This window comes from Musa acuminata, chromosome BXJ3-9, assembly GCF_036884655.1.
Source record: "Musa acuminata AAA Group cultivar baxijiao chromosome BXJ3-9, Cavendish_Baxijiao_AAA, whole genome shotgun sequence".
In the NCBI taxonomy this organism is placed as follows: Eukaryota; Viridiplantae; Streptophyta; class Magnoliopsida; order Zingiberales; family Musaceae; genus Musa; species Musa acuminata.
In genome coordinates, this window is record NC_088357.1 from 8,384,629 (window position 1) to 8,407,216 (window position 22,588).

At 35.6% G+C, this 22,588-nt stretch overlaps 1 protein-coding gene across 2 annotated transcripts; it reads left to right on the forward strand.

Annotated features, from left to right (window-relative positions):
• The first annotated feature begins 338 nt into the window (after positions 1–338).
• On the forward strand, positions 339–22,389 carry LOC135649425 (sister chromatid cohesion protein PDS5 homolog A-like). 2 transcript variants are annotated; one of them, XM_065167749.1, is made up of 33 exons: positions 339–636; positions 3,127–3,330; positions 3,443–3,624; positions 4,835–4,961; positions 5,053–5,271; positions 8,278–8,494; positions 8,584–8,729; positions 8,815–8,960; positions 10,730–10,879; positions 10,993–11,041; positions 11,121–11,309; positions 11,525–11,707; positions 12,336–12,490; positions 12,635–12,761; positions 12,840–12,989; positions 13,081–13,146; positions 13,270–13,406; positions 13,775–13,892; positions 14,021–14,155; positions 14,253–14,452; positions 15,027–15,183; positions 15,357–15,500; positions 17,086–17,166; positions 17,289–17,912; positions 17,981–18,085; positions 19,972–20,051; positions 20,265–20,316; positions 20,799–20,885; positions 20,983–21,020; positions 21,339–21,407; positions 21,481–21,647; positions 21,742–21,893; positions 21,983–22,389. In XM_065167749.1, exons 1-33 carry the CDS (start codon positions 544–546, stop codon positions 22,016–22,018), a joined length of 4,785 nt encoding a protein of 1,594 aa, XP_065023821.1. In that variant the 5' UTR covers positions 339–543; the 3' UTR covers positions 22,019–22,389. The 2 variants fall into 2 exon arrangements, with proteins under 2 accessions (XP_065023821.1, XP_065023822.1); XM_065167750.1 differs by having other exon boundaries at positions 13,084–13,146.
• The last annotated feature ends 199 nt before the right edge of the window (positions 22,390–22,588 follow it).

The window sequence follows — 22,588 nt, forward strand, 5'->3', positions numbered from 1 at the left end:
ATCAAATTAATGTATTTTAAGTGCTTGTCACATTTAATTAGCATATGGTTGATGTTTCTCTTCATTTATTTATTAGGTCAAACGAGTCGTGAGGGCTATTCAGGTAATATCATCCAACAGAAGGGGGCCAATTGCGTACGTTTGACAAGGCTTCGTCAACGCCTCTCCGGTAATATTGTGGAAGTAAAGGGGGCGATTTGCAAAAACATCCAAGTCAAATTCGAAATATCACACGTGTCGCCAGGAAAGTTGATGATCTCCTGTATGCTGTTGGGTAGAAACATGGCATATCCTCGGCCGCTGGCAAAGCCCCGATGGCTAAGCCTTTGGGTCCTCGTGATCTCTCTTTCTCTCCGTGCGATCGAAAAGATCGGGCCAGCTCAGTTCCCATTACACCTCCCCCTGTTTCCCCCATCATCCCGATCTCGCCGTGTCGGGGTATTTTGAACCGGGGGTATAGCGGAAAACCTAGAAGAAGAAGAAGAAGAGGAGCAAGGACAACGAGCTACCAGCGCCCGCTTCGTCGCGGTCCGACGGGCAGAAATGGCGCAGAAGCTTCAGCAGCAGCTGAAGGAGGTGGGATCGAAGCTTCAGAACCCTCCCGCGTCGAAGGACGCCCTAATCAAGCTGCTTAAGGTCGGTATCCTAACTCGAACCTTGAGAGCTTTTGCTTCGGGTCGTTCTTGTTCGAGGTCGTGGTTTCTAGGGTTTTGGAGTCGAGCAGTCGCACGAGGCTGGAATTAGGGTTTGTATCGGCTGGGAAGTGGAGCTGAACGGAGATTTTGGAACCCTGTCACGTTTTGGTTAACGAAAATGTGGTCTTGGCGTGTTTCAGATTAGAAAGTTTGCATCTTTCGATGCAAGGGTTTTTAATTGTAGCGAAAAATGTGTTCTTTAATACCATTCTTGACTTCCTGTGGAGCGCATAACTTTATTTTCATTAACCTAGAAATCAAAGTTGGAAGAGCCCAGACCTTCTGAAGAAGATCATTGGAACATTTTCCTTGATCTGACGAATAGATATCTTTGCAATTGCATCAGTTATATTGGAGTGTTTAAATAGGTTGGTTTCATCAGCGGTTTTGCGATATTGTTTTACCAGTCAACTTTCTGAGATTTGATGAATGCATCATGGATGTACTTAGGTTTTAACTTATTGGCAGAAAGATTACGAAGTATAGATTCACTTTCTGTGCTACCTCAGGATTTTTGTTGGTGATGAGCTATACTTGATATCTGGATGTTTAACTGTCTGGCTAATTGCGTTCAAGGGTGATCACAACAACAATCTTCCTCTCCCATAAACCTTTTTTCAATATACTCTGAACTCAGGCGTAGCATATGGTTCTGCATTGTTGTTTCTAATTTCTAATAAGAAATTCAGTCTGATTCCATCCAGAGTTGTTATCAGTTTGTAAGTTTAGTCTTTAATCTTTGAGAGGTGTACTGTTGTGATTGGTGACAGATCAACTGACCAGAGTTTTAGTTCACACTCACTTTGCTTTGATGGACATTCATGGAGATGCATAGCGTGTTCCAATGTGGTCCACATACCACAAGCCTTTATAGCTATGATATCATGTTTGACATGAACAGTGTCCAAAAAGCATGTGGGCGAAGCACCAAGCTAGTATTTGAAAGTTCTCTTTCGGATAGTAGCAACATTCATTAACCAAAGCCATAGCCCATACTCGATATAAGACTATTATAAGGAATCATAGTGCATATCTGCAAACTTTTGCGTTATTATTGACACATGTTAACTGAATATGCATAAGCAAAAAAGTTAACATTACATAGTGGTTCATTTTGGTTAATAAGATTGATAACCTGATTAAGGACTATTTTTAACGTTAAAATTTTAACTATAACTTGAACAAGCATAGGAATTGTCCATTTGTCATTTAAAGGCTCATATATAAAGCAATCCAATTGATTTTTCTCAAACAGTCAACAATATAAATGATAATTAATGGTCGATAGTGGATTCACCATTATCCTTTTCTTCTTTGCATGCCTTGAGGAAAAAGATTTCCTTTTAGTATTTCAGGTCTCAAGAAAAGAGCAGGAAAAAATAGGGCTTTTGAATGTGATTGTAAAGTAATATAATTCCAGTTAACTTGGAAATTGGCACAATGAATTTTGCCTAACAACAACTGTTTGGGAGATTTTCAAAGAACTTGGATATGTTGAATATTATAGTTCTCATGGGCTTAACCGAATTAGAAATTAGATCTATCAAGGGCTTTTTTGCTTAAGCAAAAATTTATACCATGCTATAAGACAACAACCCATAATGCGATTCATTTGAAGTAAACCAAGTCCGGGTGAGAGAATTGAAATTCAGGTTGATTTTGGGTTATAACCTGACACTATGTGTCTTGGCCTTATTGAGTCTACTCACTCAAGTAAAAGATGATCAGTACAGAACTCTTCACATGTATACATCTGATAACTCTTACTAAGCCGTACATGGTACATTAAGTTCACTTGAACAAGAATCACAATGCCCAAAACTATTTGGAGTTGACTATATTGACTGTTTCTTATCATTAATCTTTATTTAAAGAAATACCACTAGTCAAGCTAAGAGTTATCAAATATTTAGGTTTTCCTCTAATTCTCACACCACTAGTTGTAATCAACTCAAATTGTCTAACCGAGGCAACTATAAGTATCCTTAGTACATTCTGATATAACATATCGAATGGCTTCATTCTCATTTTATCATCCATTGGAACTATATCTAATTGTTCACAGATTGAAACATTGCTTATCTTTCTCTTTTTGTAACCAAACAATCATCAATATCCTCATCTTGGTGACACCAAGTAATTAGAACTTAAAAAGAAGTAACATGATTTGGGCTTTGGCTTTCTCCAGTTGTTTTAGTGTGTTTCACCTTTTGTTCATTTGAAAAATTGATTTTTATGCTTCTTTGCTCCTAGAGGCAAGACTATGTACATTGAACCTCTCCAAGCCCCATGTTTGTGAGTTCAGGCTCTGGTCTTTCCTTTAGCTTTACTATGAAATAATCAATCTTTAAGGTGTTGTCAATGCTTCCCTCGGCAATAATGCAAGTGGAGATTCAAGTTGTTAACTAATTATTTTCATTTGGATGTGTAGCAAGCTGAAAATTGTCTATCTGAGATGGAGCAGTCACCAGAGCCTTCAATCTTGGACTCGATTCAGTCTTTTCTTAATGCAATTGCAAAAAAAGAATTGTTGACACATCAAGATCGAGATGTCAAAGTTCTCGTAGCAACTTGTGCTTGTGAAGCCACCCGAATAACGGCACCAGAAGCTCCTTACAGTGATGATGTTCTGAGGGTTGTTATCTTACTGTGTAGAGAATTTTTGCATTGGAGTTTAAAAATAAAATAGTGTTCATGCTGAATTACATTTTGATCTCTTTCTTTCTGATTGAAATTTGTTCTTGCAGGATATGTTTCATTTGATTGTTGGGACTTTTGCTGGATTAGGTGATATTAGCAGTCCATCGTATGGGAGAAGGGTCGTTATCCTGGAGACTCTTGCTAAATACAGGTCATGTGTTGTAATGTTGGATCTTGAATGTAATGATCTCATACATGAAATGTTCAGAACATTTGTTTCTGTTGTCAGGTGAGTTAACATTTGACTTTGCAGACATTTTCCTTGTAATTAGATTGTGTCTTGTTTTGTTCCCTACCACCTGTGCAAGGATGATAAGGCAAACTAAAGATCAGAAAGTTACCATTAGATTTCATTCTTATTCAAGCATAGAAAAAAAATAAAAAACTTTTAATGGTGTTCTTATACGAGTGGTAAATCATCATTTGTTAATCAACAAAGAATCAAGATTCAGTACAGTACTGGATTCCCACTTGAGCAATTTCATGTGAAGAGCACATGGGAAGAACAAAAAGCTATGATGTAATATAAAACATATAGCTAATGGTTACACACTTGCATCAGTCGTAAACTGTTGAGGAAAAAGGTTTTTCTAAATCACGGTAGAAAGCTGATCGAATTGGTAGATTTTAGGAATTGTAAGGTCTAACAATTCAGATTTTCTTCGAGTTGTATTTGAATTTGCATCTTGTTGAAAGTTTATGTTGGCCTATGAAGCAATTTTAGGATTCATGAGAGCCAAGTGTCACAGGAAAAAAATATTGCTGATCCTGAAGAAGTTTGGCCCTTTCTTATCAGCATAGTAGGGATTGCCGACTAAAGAAGTTTGGCCCTTTCTTATCATGAGAGCCAAGTGTCTTGTCTGGACAATTTCTAGGTAAAAGTCATACTCGTATCTCTAGGATTATTGCATTAATAAACCTGCATGTTTTAATTATTAAGGCTGGGTTGGGAAGCATGGCAACTTCCAGATTTTCCTGTTGGCTCTAAACAATATTTAATCCAAACTGAAATATAGATATTCGCATCCATAGTGAAACAAGATGGTGACATTTTGTCACAAGTTGCACCTTAGAAAGTCCCTTCTGTGTATGTCTATGGTTTCCTGTCCATTTTCTATTATATATCCTCTCTTAGACAACCTAAATCAATTTCAGGTTACACTGTTACAGCAAAGGACTTTGTATACGACACTTGGTCACCTGTTGCATGATGGAGAAAGCAATGAAATTTCTGTAGCATTAATTGTATGAATTGTAATATTTAGAATTGGTTCTCTTAAGAATTAACATCATATATTTTTGAATGCTTGTATCATCTGTATATACAGTTGGATTATATTATCAAGGGATGAATAGAATTGGTGTGCAATCATCTTTTGAACAAGCTGAATATTTATCATTTGCTATCTGCTTGACTTATGATAACTTACAATTTGCAGCGATGATCATCCCCAAAACATTCTTACATCAATGCAAACGATCATGATCCTTATTCTAGATGAAAGTGAGGATGTACAGGAAAATCTTGTAACTACCATACTTTCAGCTTTGGGCCGTAAAAAAAATGTAAGCCTTCTTATTCTACTGGATTCTTCCTTTCAGTTATGGAACATTTTTTATATCTTATTTAATAAATGTTTATAATTTATGGCACTAGGGGTATTCTATGGCTGCACGGAAGCTTGCGATGAATGTTATAGAACATTGTGCAGACAAACTTGGACCATGCATAGTGCAGCTTCTTGTGTCTTCACTGTCTGACGACAACAGTTATTTGGATCGTTCACTTGATCATCATGAAGTCATCTATGATATATATCAGTGTGCACCCCAAATTCTTACAGGCATAATTCCTTATATAACAGGCGAGTTGTTGGTATGTTTCCATTCTCTTGACTATATATTGCTGATTATTCTCACTATGTTCTTTTTTGAAATGCCACTTCCAACAACATTTGACAATTGATATAGCATTTATATTTAATCTATACAACCGATATCTTATTTCTGGGTTTCAACTTGACTATAATCATAACTAACTTTCATATGTCCTGTTTATGATGAGGGTGAGCCTTGGTAGTATGGTAACATAGCTCCTTTGTTGTTTGGATGATTTGAGTTTGAATCACAGAACAAACAGTTGCTTGCTCTGACAGGATCGCAATTGCATACATTGACCCTCTTGGACCCCATGTTGATGGGAGCCTTGTGTACTAAGTCATCCTTTTCTCGTCCTGTTTGTTTTGAGTTTTGAGCACCATGTTTCTCTGACATTGAATTTTTGGACTCTGTTAGAAGTTAGAACTGCTTTTTGGTGTTAGATGTGCATAGATTTCTCTTGCCTCTCCGCATGCGAAATTTTTGGACACTTGGCTAGGTTGTATCTGTTGCTACCAACCAAGGTATGAAAGATAGAATCGAGGTTCAAAATCACCAACAATCTTTGTGATTGTAAACTTGCTGGATACTGTCAGGATATCTGCAGTTTTGTGGAATTGATGTAGCATCATTGAGTACGAACTCTTGGGATCAGTGCAATTCATTGGAATCAATCAAGAACTATTTAAACTGGAATAACCCTGGATCAGTTGGAGTTGTCCAATCCCACTTGTTTATTTGCCCAGAGTAGTATAACCCCTAGAAATTAGGATATTTCAGACTGGTTATATTCTATCTCAACTCAGATACATAATAAACTATACCAGCTTTGGCATTGACCTTGGCAATAATGCACTTTTATAGGAAACTTTGATCTCGTCAACAGTGAACTAAAACTCATGCAAAATTTTATTAAAATTTAGCAAATCGGAAAGTTATAAGTCAATAGCTTCAGTGTGATTTATGATTTTTTAGTAAATTAAAGTCAATATGGTTCTGTGAATCATTCACTAAGCAATATCATGTGTCATGCAAGTGGTTATTCACATTGATAAGATGACGTGAGCTCCTTAGACTAGGGTTGTGTTGGTTGGTTCTAGCTCCAGAACATAGCTTCTTATAGCAGAGGTTGTCATGTTTGTCTTCTACACTCTTTCAAGAATAAGGGAATTTGGAGTAACACTCTTTCAAGATTTAAGGGAATTTTGGAGGAGTGCTCAAGCACAAGGGTGGATCTTTCTATTCAAATCATGACTTTGCTCAAGCTCACTATACAGACTAAATTACCCTGATTCAAGCACTAGGGTGGATCTTTTATTGCCTCCATTTTCTTTCATGACCTGAGCCCAAATCATGACCTTTCCAGAGAAATTCAGGGATGATTATTCACAAACACAGACTACATGTTAGTTACATCTATCATGAGATTGTTTGGGGTGTACAATCCCCCTATTCAAAATATTGACATTCTCTGATAGGTTCCATTAGATCACCATGATCCACTATAAGTAATATTGAATTTTAGGAGTGCCACAAGCTCACCATGCTGCTGCCGTTGTCCATGTTGCTATCATTGCAATCAAAGATTTCTAACATGGCTCATATACAGTGGGGAAATAATCCTTTGATACCACATTTTTCAGAACTCAAGTAAATTACTAGCCTAATAATCCTCATCCAACATTGTTCAAAGTGCCTTATTACAACTATTCAAGTTATCAAACTCCTAACTCTTATGTATGTGTAAATGTGATCCTTTTTTCCCTAATGTGGAACTAGTGTCCATACACGAATTTCTGGTGCTGTTGTAAGATGAAATCCAAAATCACCTCTGTAATTCTAGTGGTGGATTAGTCTGTGGTTCTTTGTCTTGTCACACACACCAACCATTCCCATCTTGATGCGTGTTAACTTTATTAAGAACTATTGGTGTTACTTCTAGACCATTTAAAACAATTGACATAACCTATTAATTCAATAACTTATGTTAAATAGGCTTCAACATACGGCTTAAGAAGCTTAAACCTATATTATCACTAACATTTTAATCAGGGCATGCCAACCCTCCCAAAATTCTAGTTGTGGGACTGTCAAGGTGTCACATCACTCGTTTAAGAAATTTTCACTAGTATTAGTGCCAAACAACTATCAGAAAGCTTGATCAAATGTTCCATGGAAATTTTCAATTTTATGACTACAGTTGACTACTTGTTTTCTGGGTGAAGGCATATGTAATGATGCATTACTCTTGGCATCTATTAGAGATTATATTCGTGTATCCAGTCTCATGAAGTCTTCAAACCAATCATGTATGAAAGAAGCTACATGTTCGTTCGTAGAGGGACTAGCCTCACCTTTTATGGATCTTAATTTTCGAGATACTTCTGCGCATCTTTGATGGATCTCAAATTTTCACATTCAAAAAGTTATGAATTAATTAAAGATGTCAGTATGTTATTAATAATATAATAAACATTGCCTAAGAAGGAAATGCATAATGAAGTATGAACACACAAATTTGCACACAAAATAACTTCTTGCAATGTGGCAGCCCAAATTCATTTCTTGTCTTTCCATCTTTGTTAATTATTTTATTATTTTTAATTTGTTTATTATGTTAAAATATTATTTCTTTCTTTTTGTAAGCCATGAGAACCAAGTTTGTGAATTCTTACTTAAAGTTATAAACTCTTTGTTTGTCTTCTAATGTTAATGTTATCTTTTGAGGATGTCACTTCTTTTTATCGTTAGTGAAGTTTTTTACTTGGTCGCCACCTTTTAGACATCAAATTTATGATGGATAACCAAAAGAAAACTGTTGCATATTTTGTTATGAATTTATTTAGTTTGTAAGCCTTGATGGTATACTGAGAATGTTACATTATTTAGTTCCATCGTCTTAGCTTAACTCACTATAATTAAATTCAACTGGAAAGCTTTCTAAAGGTTTTTTAGATGGTTATTTTATTTATGATTCTGATTTTTAAACTTTGAAATTCTTTAGACAGATAAGTTAGATATTCGGCTTAAAGCAGTTCATCTACTAGGAGATCTATTTTCTTTAGCTGAAGTACCTATCTCTGAAGCTTTTCACCCAGTCTTCCTGGAGTTTTTAAAGAGATTGACTGATAGAGTAGTGGAAGTCCGCCTGTCTGTGATTGAACACTTGAAGAATTGCTTGATTTCAGATCCTTCCCATCCTGAGGCTCTCCAGATTATAAGTAAGGGGCCATCTGTCTGTATATTTTATCTTCTAATTTATTATTCTTCGGAATAATTGGTGATATGCATTGTGATGTTTATCTTCCAGAGGCACTTTCTGATCGAGTGTTGGACTACGATGAAGATGTTCGCAAGAAAGTTGTTGCTGCAGTTTATGATGTTGCTTGCCAATCATTAAATGTCATTCCACCCGAAACTGCCAGTCTAGTGGCAGAGCGTATCCGAGACAAATCTGTTTGTATTTCTTCTCTTATTGACAACTATTCTTTTGTATTTTATGATTGATTTGTTGACCTGTAACTTTGTTAAAATGTCTTAGTTGACTGTAAAGAAATATACCCTGGAGAGGCTAGTTGATCTGCATCGACTCTATTGCTTGAAGAGCTCTGATGGTTCAATACATATTGAGGATTATAAGTGGATACCTGGGAAGATATTGAGATGTTTATATGACCGTGATTTTAGGTATGGATAAAGGAATCTTATTCAAAGTATTGATAGTTCTGGTTGCTAAAGAAGCAATCTTAACTTGCATATTTATTATTAAAGTTTCTTTTGTATATCAATTGGCATGTGCTTAATCATACTTTTACTGCATGTTTCATTGCTACTTTTTATTGCTTTGTCATGTATGCTCAAACTGCAATAATGATGAGTTCATAATCATCTACCATTTTTGGCACTATTATCTATCATCAATACCACCTTAGACATTCTCCACCTCTTTTCTGACTCTTCGAACTATATTCTAGCTCTTTTCATTTCAAGATCATGTGCTTAGTCTTATACATCCATTTTGTTATGTTAAAAATGAGAAACTTTGATACAAAGCAAAACGATTCTGCTTCCAGAATTTCAAATAATAATTTTTGTAGGTTAACTAGATTTCAAAGAATTTTGAAGGAATTGATTTAATTGCTTATTTTAGTCATTTGTGGGATTGTTTCTTATTACAAAATTATATTTTAGGTTCATACTTTTTGAAGCTTTGCAACTTCTCCATACAAGAATTGTTAATATTATAAAAAAAATGCAGATTGGCACATTGGTAGACTTTGTAAGATCTCAAAAAATTCCCTTTGAAATTAAAAATTGAGTTCGTTAATTCATAAAGTTGAGATTATATATATATATATATATATATATTTATATTTATATTGCTTTGAATAGAAATTGATTCTATTTTGAAGATATTTTCTGGTTCTTGTTACGTATATTTCAGTATCGACTATCAGCATTTATTAATTGAAAATATTATAATTGAGGCTTCATTAAGTTATTATTTTTAGCAGTTACGTTGTTTACCGTGCCCTTGCTTCTTTTGTGGTAAGTATACTTGATATTACAGTTAATAAATCCAATGCAATCTGCTAAGAGAAGTTGCTTCAGTGATTATCTTGTTAGGTGATCACCAAGAAAAAGAGGTTTTTGTATAATTAAACATGATAACATACTCCTGAAGTCTGAGCTTTTCGTTAATTTTTTTTGGTAATCTTCAATAGTCAAGGTTTATTGATTCTTAATTTTTTTTTCTTCTGTTTTTGATGTAATTCATAAGTTTCGGAAAACCAAAAAATTCACCACCAAAACCATGAAGCTCACTATTGTTGTGTTTTTTCTTTTGGAGATTCAAAACATATCAATCATCAATTTATCCCTGAAAAAAAATTAAGATAGTCACTGGAAATTAAATATGTGGAGGCTTAGTTGTACTCGCCATTGTGGCCTTTGGATCTGTCTCACTGCAACAAAAGTTACCATCAACCTGAAAGCAATGACGATCAATGATCTGGAACAGAGTTGGTTATAGGTGTATGTCATGTGGGTCACTTGAGGTTGTACTTCTGGTTTATAGATCCTAGGTCTATTTGAAACTTGTAATTTACAATTATTGTAAATACATTTTGCCTTTTCACTTTTTATTTCTGGATCTGCGGTAAAACAAATCTAAGACATGGTTTTATTATTCTAATAAACGTAGATGATGGCCATCCTAGGAGTGAGTGGCCGCAAAATTTGGAGGTATATTGCCATTTTCATCTACATAAGTTAGTAAGAAACTGTTAGTTTTTTTTCCCTTGTGAGCTTCAAGGTTCATGGGATGCTTTGCCTTGACATATTGATGTGAGATGTTCCTATTTGTAGAAAAAAGTGCATGAAAGTATTTATAATCGTACAACCGACAGTGCCTTGGTCTTCGGAGAGAATTTAAGGTTTTATGCAACGTATTGCAGGTCAGAGGCAATTGAACTTATCCTTTGTGGATCTTTGTTCCCACCTGAGTTCTCAGTAAAAGATAGGGTGAAATATTGGGTAACAACTTTCTCAGTGTTTGATAAATTTGAGGTGAAAGCTCTTGAGCAGATTCTTGCACAAAAACAAAGGTTTGTATAAGTTTCAGCATGGTAGTTAAGTGATCGTCTCTCTGTTCAGATAGAAGTATCTAGTTTGTGATAGTCTGTCCACGGATTTCAGGTGATTTCCTCTTGGATTGCAGGTTACAGCAAGAAATGCAAAAGTATCTGTCTCTCAGACAGACATATCAGGTTTGCATATAGTGGAATCTTACAGTGATGTTAGTTTGATTTCATGATGTTGTTGAGAATCAGTCTTGGTAAAATGCAGGAAGATGCAGCTGAACTCAACAAAAGAATTTTTGGCTGTTTCAAGGGTATGTCTCGCCTGTTCAATGACCCTGTGAAGACCGAGGAGAATTTTCAGTTTCTCAATCAGCTAAAAGATGCAAATATTTGGAAAATCTTGACAACACTTCTTGATCCATCCACTCATCTACACCAAGCATGGTCATGTCGGGTAATTACCATTCAGATTATTTATTTGTATGCTTTAGAAACAATTATAACATTGTTGGATCCTGTGTTTTGTTGAAATGGTTTGAAGCTAGAACTTGTTGCTTTTCTTCACTCGAATATCTATACTGAAAATAATATGCAGCATATTATTTTCATGTCAACTTAATGTCAAGATGGATATTAGGAGAAACTGTTAAATGTTAAACTATATTGCAGGATGACTTGCTAAGGATCCTTGGAGAGGAGCATCCACTCTTTGATTTTATGGGTACACTTTCTTTGAAGTGCTCATACCTGCTCTTCAACAAAGAGTACGTCGTGGAGATACTCTCAGAAGCTGATGAACAACAATCTGCTGGAAATGCAAAACTTATTTCTTCATGCATGAACCTACTTACGGTAGAATATACTTTAACTGCTGCCTTATATTTCAGATTCAGATGTTATGAGCTGTATGAATAGTTTGAATCTAATTTTCTTGCACTTGTAGTTTATCCCTTTAAAACATCTGCATTTACTAAGATGGAATACAATCTATTCTGATGTTTCCAAATTCAATTAGTAATTTAAGCAAGGAAAATACTCCTTATTGGATTAAGCACCTTAATTAAGTCAATGATACTTGCAACTAGTTTCATGCCATTTTCAACATTGAGAATTTTGCTGATTTCAGGCTATGTTATTCTCAACCAAGGTTTGCCGTACCGGACTGTACCGCCCGGTACGGGTGGTACGTACCGGTCCGACAGGCTAGCGGTACGCGGACCGCCCTGTACTCGGTACACCTGGGTGTACCGAGCGATATACCGTACCGTACCGGTACCGAGCCCGGGTCGAAACGCTGGTACGGTACGGTACGGCGAACCTTGTTCTCAACATTGAGAACTTTGCTAATTTTGAACTCTTGTTTATATCCGGATTTTTGATTTTATGATACAAAAACATTCTTCAGGAAAAATTCCTGTCTGACTTTCTGAAAAATTGTTACTTTGGAAAACAATTCTGTAGCTTTAATTCAAATATTTAGGTTATTGCATGTTACTCTCCCTTGCTTTTGGCTGGATGTGAAGAAGATCTCATTCGTCTTCTGAAAGAGGACAATGAAATAATAAAAGAAGGCATTGCTCATGTTTTGGCAAAGGCTGGCGGGACTATTCGTGAACAACTTACGATGGCATCAAGGTATACCTTAGCCACCTGTTATTGAATTTACAATTTACCTGTGACTTTTGTTCTTTGTTTTGGTTTTACCATCTATCTTTTTTACTCCTTGTGAAAGCTTTGAATTCTATTCACACAATTTTATTGTTAATCGATAAATTGCAGTTCAGTTGAACTACTTTTAGAAAGGCTATGTCTAGAGGGTACCAGGAAGCAGGCAAAATATTCTGTACAAGCCATAGCAGCAATAACTAAAGATGATGGTCTCAAGTCACTCTCTGTTCTATACAAGGTTGCATTGGTTACCCTTCATAAAAACTCCCTTTCTGATGGTAGCTAAACTGAATGAACTTTCTGAATGACTTTACAGAGGCTTGTGGATATGCTGGAGGAGAGAAGACACTTGCCAGCCATTTTTCAATCTCTGGGATGTATAGCACAGACTGCTATGCCAATTTTTGAAACTAGAGAGGATGAAATTATGGAGTTTATAATGAATAAAATCTTGCAGAGCAGTAATGTATGGCTTTCTGACCCAGTTTTACATTGTTCTATGCATTCTAATTTCTGAATGATTCAAAAGTTCTGTCTAATGTTTCTTCTCTGTGCAGAAGGCTGATGAAGTTTCTTTAGATGATACTGAATGGAGTGAAAGGTCTGAACTCTGTTTGATAAAGGTTAATAAAGGAAACTCAATCCTCTGCACTAGAGTACTAGGATTCTTTTAGCAGCAAAAATCTAGCTTTGTACCTTGTGTATATATTTTTGATGTTTGTCATGCTTTTGCCTGCGTTATGCAGATATTTGGCATCAAAACATTGGTTAAGAGCTATTTACCTGCCAAAGATGCTCATTTGAGACCAGGAATCGAAAAACTTTTGGAAATTCTGAAGAACATACTTTCTTATGGGGAGATTGCACAGGTTATTATATCAAGGTAATGATTATAACTCAGGTTTGAAAAACTGGATGTATTAATTGCTTGGGACTGGTATCTACTGGTCCAACCGTGAACCAGAACACAGACCATTGGTTATTGTACTGTTTGGTTTACACTGTTTACTGCCTGATATGATATGGTTAGCTTAGCGGGTGTACCGTCTGGTTTGACTAGTAAAATCGGGGGTACTCAGTGGTAAGTCTGCCACCCGATACTTGTATTATTAGTTTTGTTTCCTTTTTTTCTTTTTTTGATCGAGATTTAGAACCTTAATTAAACTACTAATTATTTATCCTATATAGGCCATATTTTGAGGCCTTTTTTTTGGCAAAATTTATCTGCTAGAGTATAATATCTTCTTGCAGTGATGTTGATAAAGCTCATATGAGGCTTGCTTCAGCAAAAGCTGTTCTTCGGTTGTCAAGACACTGGGACCAGAAGATACCTGCTGATATTTTTTACTTGACTTTAAGAATTTCACAGGTAGATTATCAGTTATAGCAGAAACCAACATGAATTTTCTTTTCTTTTTTAAAGTATATGCTAGAAATTAGGCCTTTTATTTGTTTATATTCTTGACTGGAACTTACTTTTCTACATCATTGATTTAGGATGCCTATCCTCAATCTAGGAAATTGTTCTTGAACAAAGTTCATCAGTATATCAAGGAACGGCAATTGGACGCAAAGTATGCTTGTGCCTTCTTACTCAACATTAATGATCGTCTCTCCCTAGAGTATGAAGAGGTCCGACTTTTGTTTGTCTGGGTTTATCAATATTCAATACATTGGAACAAAGTCATTGTTCTTTAAAATAAGACCCTTTTATCATCTTTTCCACCAGTGTCAACAAAGTCTACTTGAACTTGTACAAATATGCCAGCAAGTTCGGATGCGGCAACTTTCTGCACAATCTGACATGAACACTACAGCAGCTTATCCAGAATATATTCTTGCATATGTGATCCATGCCCTTTCGCATGATCCTTCATGTCCTAACATTGATGAATGCATGGATGTTCAGGCATTTGAGCCTACCTACTGGTATGTCACTTCCTTTTAAAATTGAACTAGTTGTTCTTTATTATACGTCACATTTGATGATCCATATTTGTGCATCTGTCCTGAATCTTGTACTTGTATGATCTATTATATGCTCATTTAGGGTCACTGCATGATCTTGTTGGACATTTGCATATTTGGACCTTGCTATTTATCATGAAAGTCTCCTTCTTCATGCTAGCTTTTCCATCACTCCGTGTAGTAATCTGTATTGGAGGATTGGGTAACATGTTTCGGAGATTTGATGTGATTGTCTTTCATAATTTTATAACATATGAACCTTCTTGTAAAACATTGTTAGTTTCTGAAGGAATCCCATTTCTATCTGGTGACCCATTATGCATGATCTATTTACAAAGTCTTTATTGGGAGCACCATTTTTTTTCTTAAATCTGGTTGGCTGCCTTTAATCATTGTGTGAAAATTAAGAAGTAAAGATGACAGTATTTGTGTACTGATTTCAATAATAAATCCAGCATTACATGGTCTTATCAGTCTAGGAGATTAGGATTAAGAGACTTTTTTAAATATTATGCTAATATTTTGTAGCTTCCAGGCGGTTGAATCTATTTCTTTCCTCGCTGTTGCATGGTGATGAAGGTAGCCAATCTGGTGCTTTTCCAAACCAGAGAAAGGAGAGTTATAATGCAATATTTTCTATCTTCCACAGTATTAAGAACTCCGAGGATATAGTTGATGGATTAAAATCAAATGTAAGTGATTTGTTAAGCCATTTATTGCCATGGCTTTCTCATGTTGTAAAACAATTTCGTACTACAAACTCCATTGAATTGCCACTTAGTCCTGTAACTTCTTTTTATTTATTCACTTTTACCATGTTTTATTTGTTGTGAACTGATTTTTGCATTGGGTGGGAGATATACAGACTGCACATGCTATATGTGATCTTGGGCTCTCAATTGCGAAGAGAATAGTGTCCGAGAAGGTGGAGGTTTCAGGGTTTGATACCGTTCCTTTGCCATGTATGTTATACAAACCTGTTGACAAAAGCAAAGATGAAAATGCCATGGTTAGTATTTCCCGGTTAAACACTTTTCCACCTTTCCCAAGAATTCTGTATTAGCAAGGTCCTAATTTTACTTTATGCACTTTTTTTCTGGATTCCAATGAATCATTGTAAGTCTTCTTGTTATCATGATCTCCATATTTGCGCATACTTACTTTAATTTCCTGGCTGAGTGAGCAGTCCTTAATGCTTTATAATGTTCAATGGAAGCATTCATTCTTCATGGATCGGGAATAAACATCGATGGTTATTTTTTGAAACTTATGGTAGGAGAAAAAATCATTAATCAAAACAAATATCATATGAAAAATATTTTTTTTTTTTCTGTGGACATGCTAAGGAGCTTTATTTTGTTGAAATAATGGATTGTGTTTTAAGTAATTAGTACATTTAAAAATATAGAATAGACAGCTCTAAAGTGTGTAAGGGAGGTTAATGTACATAATCTTACACCTATAAGCAGAGAGGCTATCACAAAGACTTGAAGTTTGGTGACCTAGGAGCTACCTTATTGTTGTAGCAAAGCTTGCCTTCTAGCTAGAACTTGTGATAAATTAATTAGGGTCATTGTTTTAATTATGATACCTAATGCAAACAACACTAAATAATCTAAGAATATTTCCATCTCATCTAAAATCGAAAGTCGACTTTAAAGACAATTCTCACGAGAAGTGCCAACAAAGTATCTTTAACTATCCTAAATATTTCCGATCTTGTCGATAATTTAATATAATTGAATACTTATGAAGTTGTGTATCCAAGAAGTAACCTACAACATGTGGCAAGCAATTCAGACTTAAAAGTACCCATGCATAGTGGTTGTATAATATTCATGGAATGGATGCTGAAGTGTCAACAAAGTATCTCTAACCATCCTAAGTATTTCCAATCTTGTCGATAATTTAATATAATTGAATACTTAGGAAGTTGTGTATCCAAGAAGTAACCTACATGTGGCAAGCAATTCAAACTTAAAGGATCCATTCTTAGTGGCTGTATAATATTGAGGGAATGGATGCTGGTGTGTGGAATATTTGATGCATATACCATGCTTGAACGATGTACAATCACATAGTTGTGAACTCCCTTATGCATCCACCCCAGTTGTTGATGTTCAACTTGGATGCCAAGCAAGAAAGTATTCATGTCACATTATGATTCTGGTTGTTATGGATCTGTGTTATTCATCAGGCTTTCATAACATCAATGTTGCATTCACTGCCTGTCTTTATTATATTGAAATCAATTTTCATCTAAATGCTGAATTGTCATAATTGATGGACATATGTAATCATTATCTTTTTATCCCTTCATTTATAGATGCTATGGAAGATAAAACTAATAGAATCAACTGTTTGATAACTGATGAATTCTTCTCTTTGTTTGCCTGGTGGAGGGTCTCCTAAATAGAAATTGCTTTCACTAATGTAGCCATTGTATAGTATACAACTGGAGCATTTAAGAGGCAAACTTCAAATAAAAATTATTTATTTAGAATTTGATAAATTATCCAACCATTTGTAAATATACCGGCAGCTTTTTTGTATACCACAATTTTTCTATATTAATTGTGCAATTTTCATTTTAGGATGATGACAATCAGACATGGTTGACTAGTGATAGTGCCTTGGCCCATTTTGAAGCTCTTAAACTTGAACACGAGGAAAAGGTCTGTGTATCAAAGTTATGAGGAAATTAGTTTGCATAGTTATCTTTCATTAAAGTAATTCCGCCATCTGCAAATTTATATTGATCGTGACTCTACCAGTTTCTTTCTATGTGGAATTCTAGGGTGATTCAGGTGCTGCAAAGGATGAAATGGTCTTGGAGGAGAATAATGGAGATGACAGTGAAGTTCCTCTTGGGAAGATGATGGAAATTCTTAGATCTCAGGCAGCCAGGAAGAAGAAAAAGAAAGCTGTGAAAAAGGATAACTTACCTTCTGTTTTGGAAAATTTTGAAAATGACTTTGATGTTCTCGGAGTTGTAAGAGAAATAAATTTGGACAATCTTGAACGAGTACAAACCACGGAAATAGACAACTTGGTAGCAGATATTGAATGCAAAAGTGCAAAAATGGCTGATAAAAGTAATGATGAGAAATATATGGTATCTCCAAAGAAAAAACAAGATGGACCTAGCATTGAGGCTGTTGTGCCTGCTACAAAACGCAGAAGGTCAGTTTCCACACATAGGTCAAATTCATTAAAGGGTCAAAAAGGAAACACAAAGGTTTCTCCCCCAAGGTCATTTGGCAAAGATGAGGCAGTGCATTCTTTGGTGGAACAAAGTTTATTTGAGGACATGGCTGAAACTACTACACACTTGCTAGTCTCACCAGGTATCTCATCAACAAAAGGAAGGAAAATTGCTGACAGATTGCATGTTGAAAAGGCTTTGAACAGTACTCCAGAGGTAAAACTTCATCTTTGCAACATATCACCTTGTGCTGCTTTAAATTGTGGGTATGGTATATGTTGCAGAAATTGGCCTTGTCAGAAGACAACAGAAAGAAAGGTGATCAATCCAAAAGCTTAACTAGTTTAACTAAAAAGCGTAAAAGAAGAAGCATTGCTGGTTTAGAAAAGGTATGTCAACATTAGTTTATTTGGCCATCATTTAAATCTGTGCTGCTTTTTTTTTTCCTTTCTTCTTTATAATCATTCTCTGTGCTGTTTACTGGGGTTTGCATTAAGATTATTGTTATCTCATTTTTTCATGCTTAATGCAGGATTAGTTCCTCAGTCACAATATATTGGGGGAATTATAAGTTCTTAAACATTGTATTTGTTTATCCAATTTTAATGTTTCTTTGATTAAGATGGCATATAATAAATACAAATTAATAGTAAAATCTCCACAGTAGGAATGAACTACCAGACTGATGTATACTACGCTTGGATGGTATAATTCGTTACACTAAATAATTAGTGTACTCCTAGAGTATAATACTTTAGTACTTGGTAAAGTAGTACTTTTATGTTTGGATGACATGCCATGCTATTTTTACAATTAGCTGGCTGGTGAATTGCCAGAAAAGAAGGAAAACAGAGAACATAAGAGATCTAAGCTTTAAAGCATGGTCCTTATAGAAACCAAATTATTCACATAGATGGCTAGATGAGCTTACTTCTGTCCTCTGGTTTAAGGACATTCTTCTAGCTGGACCTGGTTGTATCTTTACCATATCCTTCTCTTTGGTGACCAATGCTTTTAATCCTGGCCAGCCACTTGTTACCCTTATAGAAATAGAACTGTTCCTTTTTTAATAGGATTGAACTGGTTCTTCATATCTTATGACCAACATGGCTGGGAACCAAACTTGGGGCCAAAAGTGCCTGGAACTTGAACACTTGCCCCATGCATGTTCGAAAGACCTGATAAAATATCGAGACTGAACCATGTTATTCCGATGTCCCAAAAATGCCTGATAAATTTAATGCTAATATCCTTTGTTGTAGATATTTGTATAGTTATTGAAATTCATTCACAGGCTCTTAGCTGCTATGTCTACATCATGGAAATTATTACATTGATGATACCGGATGCAAAGGTTCACCACAACTAATTGTTACGCACCCATGTAATTTGCATGTATTAGCAGGATAGATAGTTATCAAACATTTTTGTTATAAACTTATAAACACAGAGGGAAGGATAACTTCTTGTTTTTGAGCACTTTATAACCCTCTTGTAAGTATTCATATTCTTGTGTTCCAATATATTGCATAAAGTTATTATCATGCTATACCTTTCTTTCTCACTCTTACTCCATTTCCATGCAATAATGTATGAAGCTTTATTTGTCTAAAGTCTAAACAACTACAGATAGCATTCGCTCCAAATTCCAATACAGCTTTCTCATTAGATGTAAATAAATGCAGGACACACATCCAGAAAATTAATTGGAAATTTGGGCATGATAATTGCTTAGATTATTACTACATTGAGGTCAATTTGTGTCTGGTTAGTTATATGAAACTGCTATGCGGTCAAATAATCAGAAGACTGTAGAATATTTTGTTGTATTCATTAAAGATCAGGATTCCAACTTGTAATGTCACTTGATTTCCTTAATACTGTTCATAAAACTAAAAGATATGAGAAAAAAACAACAGGTGACCCACTCTTCACTTAATCATCAAATACATAACTACTGAAGCATAACCTTAGGATAATGTTTGTGCAGATAAAGATTCAGCAAAGGTGCAGCACATCTATATCTTTCTCTATGTTTTTTTTATTAGAGTTTGACTCTTGAGGATGGAGTCTTATTCATGTTAAGACAGTAAAGCATGAGTCATTTGTCTTTATATACTGTCATGTCTATAATCATTTGTACATACGAGTACCATGCATGTCTCCAAAATTGTGTATGATATTTGTTTTAAGCTTTCATCCTTTATCATAGATAAAACTATAGTTTTCTGCTATTTAAAAGGTCATAACATTGACCTACTATCTATGTGTGCAGTGTTCATCACACATAAGTCAAATAAGTGATGCTGAGTTGGTTGGATCAAGAATAAAGGTTTGGTGGCCACTGGATAAACGGTAAATTTTTTAGCATATGAAACTTTTACATAGGTAGATTACTGTAAATCTTGCTGTGTCTATTACAATGATCATGCCAAACAATCTAATGAAGAGGACAGTAGTATGTACTTTACATATATTTATTACAGAGAGCTATTGTACTGGAAAAATTAAATTTCAAAACTTTTATTTCTAATTTTTCTCACCAGAAACTGATGCTTCTTTTTCCAGGTTCTATGAAGGTCTTGTACATTCTTATGATTCAGAAAAGAAGAAACATACGGTAAAAATCAACTGAAGTTGCAGTTTTCATTGTTGTGGATGTGCTTTTGGGGTCATCGAAATGTCTGAGGCCAGTGCCATGAATTGGTTATGCTTGCATAGTTAATAGGTTCAAACTTGTGTTTTATCTTTGAAAGAAAAAAACTATTCCCAAATATGGAACTATCCGGTCCCACAATGAATTTCCCTTGAAGTTCAATTACATCTATTAGGTGATTGTAATTACTTCTCCCACAGGTTAAATGTCAAAAATAATTGTGGGCTGATCAACAGGTAGAGATCCTACATGCGGATGCTGATTCTGCACATATATATGTTTCGTCAAATCAACTTATACCATTTTTTTTCCTTACCAGACTCTTGTTTGTCTATATGCTTTTTTGTGTCCTTGTGTTGCTAGTTCTATCTAAATCCTATATTATTATTTCAGATTTCAAATGAATTAGAAGTTTCTTTTCTTTAACCTGTTTACTTGTGTTATAGATACTTTATGACGATGGTGATGTTGAAGTGCTTCAATTAGGCAAAGAAAAATGGGAAGTTGTCAGTAACATTCACACTCCTAGAAAGGTTGGATCTTTGCACTTGTTTTTATTTTCTGTACCTCATTTTAATCCATGAATTATCAAAGTTTTTGATACGTTGTTGCTTGTCCCGTCATTTGTAGAAAGAAAATACTCGACATACATCAGCAGTGAAAGACAAGTGAGTTCGCCTACCATTATTATATTATGTAACTGTGTTTTAATTAATAGACAGTTTGCAAAATACTCAGATCACTTGACATAACATATAAAGAACTGCATGTCCATCTTTGCTATTCTCTTTCATTTATAACCTAAAAAGCTCAAGGCCATAACCTTCCTGTCATAGAGATTATGCATTAGTAACATCTCATCAAGAAATGTCGGTGTTTTCCTCTTTAAGTATGGAAGTTCATCCATTATTAGCAAATATGTGAACTTTACTTCATAGTAGCTGCTGTTTGATTGTTCTTTTTTCAATCATTGGATGCTGTTGCAGGTCACCTGAGTCTATAAATAACAAAATTTACCATTCTGATTCAGAGAAAAATAAGGATACAAGGAAGAAGTAAGCATAATCCTTGTTTTTTTTGTCCCTTTGCCTGTGAAACAACTTATTTAGTGGAAGGAGAAATGGACAGGTCTTCCTCATCGAACTCAAGGAAAAAAGGTCCTACCAAAAAACACGTAGGGAAAAAAAGCAAAATCGTGTTAAAGAGTAACAGTAATGCAGATTCTAGTCTGGACAGTAGGGGTGACTCTGATGTATCAGATATCCACCCTCGCTCCATGTTCAATGATGTCACTGGTACGTGCGCATTTGTCAGGAATTATATGACATTTTCCTTGCCACTAACAGTTATCTTTTCTCGTTGGTTGTCGACGCTTCCCTTTTTCTTCAGATGGGCTTGAAGAGAAGGAAGCCTCACCGGACCCAGAAGTGGGAGTCGAAACAAAAGTGGACTCAAAAGAGTTGGATGACAAGTTATCAAAGGAAGAATCACCAGATCATTCCAGTTCAGATGGGAAGGATGACTCAGACGATGAGCTTATCGTATGTTCTTCAGCCCTCCAATTCCATCTCTGAAACTCGAATCTCAACCACGTTCTATTCATCGCCATTAAAATAAACACATGGTGCAGAGTGCCTGGAAGCTACGAGCCGGGAAGTCCACCTGAATCTTCAAAGCCCACCCTCACCTTTGCCGAGTCCATTTTGTGGTTTCCCGTCTCCTCACATGCTTTCATTGTCATGCCACAACCGACGTTCTTGTAGGATGGCTTGGTGAAATGGCCCAAGAGACGGTGATACTACGACATGGATATCGAGACAAAAGCTCTGTAAAATGGCATATTGTCGGCGCAAGTTTATCCACTGCTTAAGATTTTAGTGTCTTGTTGACATGAACAATGGAACACTGTGGGCATTATTATGGATTTGCGATCCAATTCGTTGTATTGTGTAGCCACCAATATCCTCTGCCTGACATGCAAATAACTAACATACTAATGATTCTGAATTAAACTGCATAGTTAGAACATTGTTCATATATGTGATCTCGTGTGGATTGATGCATGCTTATCGATTTAGTTACATGGATAATTTTAGGAATTGTATGGGCCGAGAGGCCCATTCTAATTGGACCTCTGTAGATGTTTTATAGATGTCCGATGGCCCGGTCCGGTCCGGCCGAATACAAAGGGGTTGGGTTTGACGTGGCCAGGTCAAAGCGCCATCCGAGCTATCGC

Bases quoted from the DNA above. Each gene is read 5' to 3' on its own strand.
- LOC135649425 (XM_065167749.1), top strand. From the start codon at position 544: ATGGCGCAGAAGCTTCAGCAGCAGCTGAAGGAGGTGGGATCGAAGCTT. The intron at 3,625-4,834 runs GTGAGTTAACAT...TACAATTTGCAG, and splicing joins ACATTTGTTTCTGTTGTCAG to CGATGATCATCCCCAAAACA. The intron at 12,762-12,839 runs GTTGCATTGGTT...ATGACTTTACAG, and splicing joins CACTCTCTGTTCTATACAAG to AGGCTTGTGGATATGCTGGA.